The following is a 9132-nucleotide window of genomic DNA, read 5'->3' as shown; positions in this document are numbered from 1 at the left end:
GAGCGAGGGAGGTATCCTTTCTCCTTTATTCCCCGTGTCTCACCTCTCCTTGCCCCTCACCCTCTGCCAGGACATACCAGGTGGTGAGGAAAACAAGCGAGAAGCAGCATTGCTGATTGACAGAACAATTACTGCTAACACTCACCCGGATGGAGAGACAGACATCTCCAAATAGAATTTCACTAAGCTATTGCATCACACGCTTACAGGAAGGATTGTGGCTGAGAAGCAAAACGACGCTGACTGACTCATCGACTGACTAACTCTGTCTGTCTCTTGGAGCTGAGCACAATTGCTTGAAAAGCAGGCTTCTGTTTTATTGTTGACTCCTATAAAGAAAAGGGGGAAAAAGCATTTACCCTTGCCCAAGGTTGACTGGTTCTAACTTTAGAAGCAATATTTGGCAACCTATTTCCTCCAACTCTGACTGTTCATCTGCTGGCTCAGTTAGAGGTGTAGCTATTTTTATCCATATACCTACTGAGTGTCGAAAAACTGGGAAGTTAATTAAAAGGCACACTGCAGATCTTTTTGGGGGGAATTCAAATTCCCAATAATATCCAAAACAAATGTAAAATCTAAATTATCTGCTGTACAGTGTAAAGCTTAAAGAATTTGCAAAACAAAACTTTATTTATGACGCTGGCTGGTTATAAAGCCACTCAGTTGCTAGACTAATTGCTGTATCGTAGCCCAGATCAGAGTTATTGATCATAAAGTTAATCGATCACTTATCAACCAAACAGTCTCCACTCTGGTTCATAAATGTGAGAATTTACACTACAAACTGATGTTTGGGGGCTGGACTGTCGGATAAATAAAACAAGACATCTGAAGTGGTTGCGCTGGACTCCGTGACTTATTATTAACATTTAAACTTTAAACTTTTTTTAAAATTTGCATGTTAAATGAAACAAAAATAACTGCTAGCAGTAGCCCTCTCATGCAAGGCTGAAAATATCTTCCACTTTCTGTGCCGTCGTCCTGTGCTCTCTAGTCTTACCCCACTCCCACACGAGACTCTGCATGAGGCATCTGCCGGTTGATGCAGTCAGTCTCATGCAACCGTCTTGGCCATTACCCCACCCCACGGCATTCTGGCCTCCAGCAGCTGCATTACACCACGCTCTTTGACTTTCTAATTAGCTTATCCCAGAAAATAAGGATGCTGAGCAATTCTTTGCTCTAGCAGTCTAACAACTAGCAGACCGCAGGGAGTGCGGTTGGCACCTAGTGTCACCAAGGGGGCTGTTGTGCTCGACAGACTAGTATGAGAAAATATGGCTCACTCTATTTCCTTTGACTTGCAAACACTGAACTTGAAATCGATTTGTAATTCCACGAGCCAAATCGCAGTACCAAATAAAGCACAAATGATAAGACAAAAGGAACCTCTTTGCTAAAGCTGACGGTCAACTCAATCTTGAAAAACTTCCTTGGCAATCATATAAGGATTAATGTAAACTGTAGTCATTTTAAATGAGTTTATTCAACAACATATTTGCAACCTATAGCTCTGTTTCAATGTGATAAAATACAGTGACCCCTGTCAGCTCACAGCTGGAGGAGTCATGGACGAAAAAGGGATGGAGTAAGGGATGGAGGACAGATCTTTCCACCTGTAGCAACAAACGTCCTGCTGGACTGTAATCTGCCAGTTGTCTCTCTCTGAAATGCCCAGCTTAGCCGAAGCCAGCTGAGCCCTGCAGCCTCTAGCACCAAACGATGCTGGGGCCCCAGGACATAAGGCACCTGCACAGGGAGATAAAGGCTTCAACTCCTGAGCTAATACTGACGATTCTTTTGATAAATACAGACATTGGGTGGTGGGCGGTGGGAGTTGGAGGGCAACCTTTCCCCGCTCCCCTCCCCCGTCTACCTGTCTCAGTAATCTCTTTCTTGTACTTTGTGTTTTTCTTCCTCTATCCTTTCTGTCTTTTTCTGCAAGTCTGCCTCTCTCTTTCCATCTCTCTCTCTTTCTCTCTCTCGTACCTTCTTCATCCTGTCTTGTGTGAGTTTGGATCAGACAGGCGAAGCTCTCCATGCTCTGCCTTTTTATTTATTCCATATCTGTAGCTGTCAAAAAGAAGATTGCTACTTTAGGAGCTGTCTGCGCTTTGTTGTGCTCATGGAAAGTCAAATAGAGGAGGTTGTGTTAAAAGCATCTTGACCACTTTGTGGGGACACAAACAATGTCAGCTGTGGTCCTGGACGCCCCTGACAGTGGAAAATATCTCTATGAGTGCAGGAGACATTATGCCCCCTTAGACGCCACAGTGCTGAGAGGAGTGGTTAAAACAGTATTAGCCTGAGGAGGTAAATGGAGTCAGGCCTCAGTAACATCACCTCCTGCTGCGTCTGTCACTTAAACACTTTTTTATGAGCGCTGATTGGAACATAAACATGGGCAAGGTTGCATGATTAGTGTATTTAGAAAAGCTTTGGGAACTAAATGACCCAATGAGGGCTCTGCACAGATTAACTCCTCAGCAATTCAAGATTATGTCAAATGAGAAGTTAAGGCTATGCAGAACCAGGTTTTCGTCACCTGGGACATTAATTACCTGAAATTATCATATAAATTACTGCGGATTTAAACTGTCGTCACAGTAGCCTATTTGGCAGTATAAATAAACTTACCTGAAAAAAACCCCCACAGATTTGAAAGCAAACGGCTGCTAGCTTCACTTGTAAATCAGTCAGTGGCAGGAGGAGACAATGGGAGAGGCTGGTGCGCTGTGATAAAGCCATACCCCTACACGCACAACAGACAAACTTGCAACTACTACATAAAATCAAAACAGAAGGAGCCAGGAGGCCGAGCTAAGCTGCATCGTGTTGTTCTGTACTGTACTGCAGACAGCAGTTCATCTTTCCACTTCTCTGGTGTCGTGCCCATTGTCTCTTCCCATTAGCCTGCGACCGGCATGCTACGGCATGGTCGGTGCGAGCGCTAGGCTAGCAGACGCACACAGCTCAGGGTGGCAGATGCCTGGCGTTTCTGCGGATGCCCTCCATCAACTGATGACAGATGTCAGGGCTTCTCTTGGATGGCAACACTTCATCACGCTATCCTGTTCTTCGCCCCACTGGATACACCAGTCTGCTTGGCAGACGCTACGCCCAACCCCACCGCACCCTCCCTGTTCCCTCCTGCCATACCTATCCATTCACACGCACGCACACACATATATATATATATATATATATATATATGCATGCAACCATACACACACATTTCTGCATCCATCAGTCAAGCGTTATTACATCAGACAGCCATCATACTGGCAACCAATGGATCACATGCTAATGCACCCAGACGCATCCACTCTGGAAATCTAAAGTATCAGTCTTTAGGGTGTGTGTGTGTCTGTCTATGTGCTTAGGAATGTGTGGGTCAGCTGCCAGGTGGAGAAGAAAAGTATTTCAAACTTGCAGAAAGTCTATAAATACTCTATTCTAGTAGGACAATATTAAACAACAATCGGAGCACTAATTATTTAACATATTGCTTCTAGAAATGCTGCTTATGTCGTTGCAAACTTACCATTTTGGCCTGCTGGTAGACTTCACTACAGGGGACATGCCGTCTCTGTACAGGCTCTTTGTCTTGGAGAAGTTGACCACATTGAAAATGACCCTCTGAAAGAAAAAACATAAAACATTCTCAAAGCTAGTAGCAGCATAAAGACAAGTGGGTTCCTGACAGAGTTATCATAAGGGTTTTAAAGGGGTGTTTTTTAGTTTTTCAAATCTGGTTTTCAAATCAGTTTAGTTTCAGTTTCAAAGAGTTATAATTTTAATTATTTTTTTTCTGTTACTCTCAGTGTTAGTTCTAGTCTGTCTTATAACAGTAGAATAATGCGGTATATAAATCAAACAACGTCAGACACACTTCCCTAACTTAACGAACACGGAGCCTCTGTGTGCTTGTGTAGAGATTAACTTTAATTCGTTTTGTACGTTAAAAAAATATAATTGAAGTAATTCTGATGAGACTTATGGCTTAGTCACAACTGAATAAAATCTCTAGTTTCCAGTGATGCAAGGATTTATTTTTTGTGTTTGGTGACTGATTGGAAGTAATTACAGGGACCACCTGGTTGCCCAGAGGATAAGCATTCAGCAACTTCAACCTGTCTCCAAGCAATTGGAACCAACTTGGGCAAACTTCAGTCACTCTTAGATTGACTGGAGAAAGTTTGCAAATAACTGCCATCTAATTTTTAAATGCAGAAAGATCGCCAACATGTTGGAATCAATACGAATTAGTTTGCACGGATGAATGCAACTCATTTGCGATGCATGTCACTGTTTGTGGAGGAAATTCTGAATTTCAGTTTCAAATCAGTGAAATTCGGCTGGGATTTGAGTGGAAGCAGTCGATGTTCAGTTCTGCTTAACGTGAATTTCTCTGTATGAAAATGGAAACAGATTTGTAACAGCTGGTATCAGATGTGTTATTTTTTTATCACACTTATTATTATATAATTATAATATTAGAAAAAACTGATTGTATGTAACTGACAACTTGGCCCATTCAATCGCAAACTATATCAGTGATTGAACTATATTTTTTATACTACACTGTAACTATACTGTTTCATGTATCAGTACATGGTTTGGCAACCTTTCTGTCAAGCTGAGATCCCAAATTCAAAATTTGATTAAAAGATGGTTGGGATGCTCCCTTCATCTTCCCTCCAGGAGTAAGGTAAGCCACCGCCGGCTTACGACACCAACTGTCTGCCATCTATAATCCAGTTTAGAGATCCCTTCCCAGACGCCTTAACTCCCACTCACATCCTGGGCCATTTGACCTCACTAAGTCACATGATAGGGTGGGGCTAGGTTTCACAATGAGTTCACCTGAAACCTTGGCTGATTGTGCCCTACGCCCGTTTTCACACCTCAGCTCGTGTGATTAGGTAGAGGATCAATAGGGGGTCCATGTCCCTCTTGGGGAGACACTCCCATAGGACTTAAATCTGGGACTCTCCACCATTTGACCCTTGAACTGAAGAAGCTTCTCAGATGAGAGGTGAAACGTATTAAAGCAAATGGTAAATGGCCTGTATTTGTATAGCACTTTACTTAGTCCCTATTGACCCCAAAGCGCTTTACACTACATTCAGTCATTCACCCATTCACACACTGGTGATGGCAGCTACATTGTAGCCACAGTGCGCCTCTGTCAGTGCCCCCTGGGGCGCACTGACAGAGGCGAGGCTGCCGGACACAGGCACCACCAGGCCCTCTGACCACCACCAGTAGGCAACGGGTGAAGTGTCTTGCCCAAGGACACAACAACTGAGACTCTTGGAGCCGGGGCTCGAACTGGCAACCTTCCGATTACAAGACGAACTGCCAACTCTTGCACCAAGGAAGCGGTGGTTGCAGCCCTGTCCCTGTCTTGGAAGCAACCATTCCAAAGGCAATGAGAGTGTAAGATTATTGCTTGATTGCAATAATTTTGGTCTTGCCACAGTCTTTAACCACTGTTTTCCCTAACGTACCTGTAGCATAAAGGTTAGTTTTTATTTTAGTTTATCTAAAATGCCCTTTCGGGTTTTTTGTTTGTAGTAGTGCAACATATCACCGAAGTGAAAAAATATAATGCAAAAACGATGGTTGGAAGAAGACAATGAGAAAATCAGCAGCTGTAAAGATATGAGACGTTCAAATACACAGAAAAATAAATTATTTGCATTTCGATTAAGAAAAAGGAACTTAACACCCTGTCCGGCCTTCAAGAATGGCAGAATACAATTTTACAAAAAACCTTTTTTCAACACAAAACCATCACAAGCCTGGGTTTGTATGTGATTATAATTATTAGAATCCAGCTAGACGTGACGTTTAAAGCAATAAAAACAACCCCTTTCCAATCATTTCTGCCACATGTTGCATGAAAAAGACTGAAAAATATAAACCTGTAAGTGAAGAAAAATCTCAGATGGAGGTTGTCAGAGCAACACAGATAACAAACAAAATCACAAAAGATTAACATTACAGTTAGGAAATAAGGCAGCTTTAATATCCTGCAGATGATCCCATGTTGTGGTAACAAAGTTCCCGATAAAAGGCAGCAGCTCCGAGGAGTGCCAGCCTCTAATCTGGGAGGACATTATGGTTCTCCCCATAGGGATGCTGCCAGGCCCAAAACATTAAGCTCTGCCTGGAGCGCAGAGGAAAGTCATGGTGTCTGGCGTTTCACCTCCTCTGGTCTGGTCTACTTTTTACAGCTAGAATATTTTGGAACACCCCTTCCCTCATTCCTCCACTGTGATTAGGATCAGGACGAGTGGGAAAATGTGGAGGGAGAAATAAATCAATATATTTTTGAAAAAGTCAAATTAAATGAATGGCAATGGTAATGCTGCGGTGAGCTAAATGAATCCTATTGATGGGGCATATCAAATTACCAACTAAGTCCAGGTGGTGGAAGTTAACTGGATGCTACTGAAATCCTATTACAGACTCCCCACCCTTCTCTCCCTTCTCTTCTTTCTCCTCTCCCTCCCCCTCATTCATTTCTCCCCTTTTTTTCCTGTCTAGCATCAGAGGAATGGGGATTGCGGATTGTGGCAGGCTGATTCAGACTTAGGTAAAATGACATCTAACTGATGTTGAGACTGGCAGCAGGCTCCTGTAGCAGGGAGATAAGACCATTGCTGCTGGCATTTCAATTACACTTTACTGCCCCGCACATCTGTTGCGAGAGCTACTTTTCAGCCTTTTCCCCTCAGGCAAATACAGCCTTACTCTGACTCCACTGGCTTTCTTTGACTGCACAGCCTCTTTCCTCATTCTTTATCCACAACAAATTCAGATTGTCTTCCTCCTTAGATTCACTCTACCCACTGTTTGTAATCTATTTGTTCGGCCTGTTTAACTCAGAGGGAGCTAAGACTGGACAGATGACAGAGACACGGGCATAAGGAAGAAATAGACGACTTAATCACAGGCACAGTGATACACAAAACGAGAGTGAGAGACAGGCGAGGAGAAAAAAAGTAGCCAGGTAGATACACCAGAACACACAGAAAGACAAAGTGACAGGAAGATAATTGCACAACTGAGATAAACAGGGGTGAAAGAAAGCTATCGTGGATAGGAATGGAAACTACTTTTGCTGCATGGACTCATGGTAACAGGTGGACTGGTATGTAGGTAGACAGGGAGGAATACAAGTCTCCAGCTCTTTTTGATTTGTGAAATTGGATTACAAAGTCAGTGTGTAATCTATTAAACGCGAGGACTGCTTAAAAGCAGGGTATCACTGGACCACTTACGTACCAGACAAATGAAAGAAGATGTGCATTACCACTTTCAACATTCGGGGTTACATTATTCCATTGGATCTCTATCTGCTATTGTAGCGTAACAACAGATGTTTGGTAGAGGCTTGACGATATTTTAGTATTAAAATCATTTGAAGGTATGCCTTCTACTATAAACTACTATACAGAGGAAAGACAAGAACATAACAAAAGAAAGATCACTACAGCAGAGAAGTCATTACAGATGTTGTGGACTTATCCAAGACTGCATCAATTCTGGCAGTCGATTTACAATATGTTCTCTTAAATACTAAAAGAAGCAATGAAACCCTCCACTCCTACATCTGGTCTTGCACTACAAGGCGCACATCATTTCACAATCGTAACATGCTATCCTTCTGCACTTTCACTGGCCATGCAACTCAACTGGAAGGACTGTCTCCCTTTAACATTTTCTCACTGGATTACAAAAAAAACTCAAACACGATGCAATCTTTTAAAATCCAGCACGCATTCTCCTTGATGATTTTTTGACATGTGCAGAACAGAAGCAGTTGTAACATGTAACACAGATGCAGGAAACTGTTTATATATTCTATACTGTGAAAATATCCAGTAAAAAAAAAAAAACTTTGAACAGAAAAGATTGCACTTATTTAGACCTGAGAGTAATTTTCTCCTCAAGTGTAAATTTAAGAGTCTAAACAAACTTGAATGCAGTTTTATGAGGTTTTGTTTAAGCACACTCAAAGGGCCAGTTCCATTTTGGTGTTCCTTTCCTAAGAAGGAAAGGTGTTTGTGTTTCCATCTTCTTATCACATGTGCAAGCACAAAGATAATTCTTGTGGTTTTGGATGACAGATTCTGTTTCCTATTTCACTTTTTTTTTTTACCCATGGGATTACAATATCTTGCTTAATGAAGAGAGTGATTTCTTGTTTTAATGTTGCACTGCTCTCCTTTAAAACTCTGCTCATGTTCAAAACTGCACGTCTGCCCTCAAACGCATGCTCCTTGCACAGATTTCCTGAGCTTCAACTTAACCGATGTTCCTTCTTGGATTCAAGATGCTTCTGTTTGTTCAAAAAATGTGTGATCTGAGAGCTCAGCTTTCAGATGCTGTGAGTAACATGAACTGGTTTGTTTCTCAGGTGACCAAACGTTCACTGCATGTCATGTCATCTCTTTGTGCTATCCAAAAAATGTAAAAAAATAAATAAATAAATAAAAAATCCAATGAAAAACAAAATCAATTTAAACAAATTGTGTGAAAACCCTATCAAATTACTGACAGATGTGATGGTAAAGAAATGACTCTTTTCCTGGTGCTTTAAAAGTATGTTTGCAGTACTTTTCAATGCATCTTTTCAGTACCGCCTTTAACAGGGTTCATCCACTAACACCTTTCATGACTTTAATATTGTAACAACTCCACAGGAGAGAGAACAAAAATGCAGGACACACCAGAGGCAGAGAGAGTAAAATCCAAATCCTTTAATCCAGGCCTAGTTCATACATGGAAGTGCAGTCGGTAGGAGCAAAGAATTGCAGCAAGAGACGAGCAAAATGGTCCAGAAAGAGGCAAAAGCCAAAAGATCATACATGAGACAGAAAAACTGAGGAACAAGTGTAACTACTATGAGATATATGAAATCAAGCTGGAACGCTTCATTACAAATTAGAAGTGTTGGACAGAAAACAACAATATACCCTAAATTCTAAGAATCTTGTGGACGCTGTATAATGTGAATAAAAACAGAACGCAGTCATCTGCAAATCTTATAAACCCATAGTTTATTCATGGTAGAGCACTGAAAACACATCTAATGTTTAAACTGAGCTTATTTTT

General features: G+C 41.7%; 1 protein-coding gene across 2 annotated transcripts in view; it reads right to left on the bottom strand.

The window, feature by feature from the left end:
• agbl4 (AGBL carboxypeptidase 4) overlaps positions 1 to 9132 on the bottom strand; it is a 341409-nt gene that overhangs the window by 190999 nt on the left and 141278 nt on the right. For both annotated transcript variants that reach the window (XM_005734044.2, XM_013911117.1), the window contains one exon: positions 3548 to 3642. In XM_005734044.2, the coding sequence (XP_005734101.1) occupies positions 3548 to 3642 (95 nt within the window). The remainder of the gene's footprint in view (positions 1 to 3547; positions 3643 to 9132) is intronic.

This window comes from Pundamilia nyererei, unplaced genomic scaffold (assembly GCF_000239375.1).
Source record: "Pundamilia nyererei isolate P.nyererei 1_Seehausen unplaced genomic scaffold, PunNye1.0 scaffold00056, whole genome shotgun sequence".
NCBI lineage: Eukaryota > Metazoa > Chordata > Actinopteri > Cichliformes > Cichlidae > Pundamilia > Pundamilia nyererei.
The sequence above is the reverse complement of the archived record's forward strand: the minus strand, read 5'-3'. Positions and strand labels throughout refer to the sequence as shown.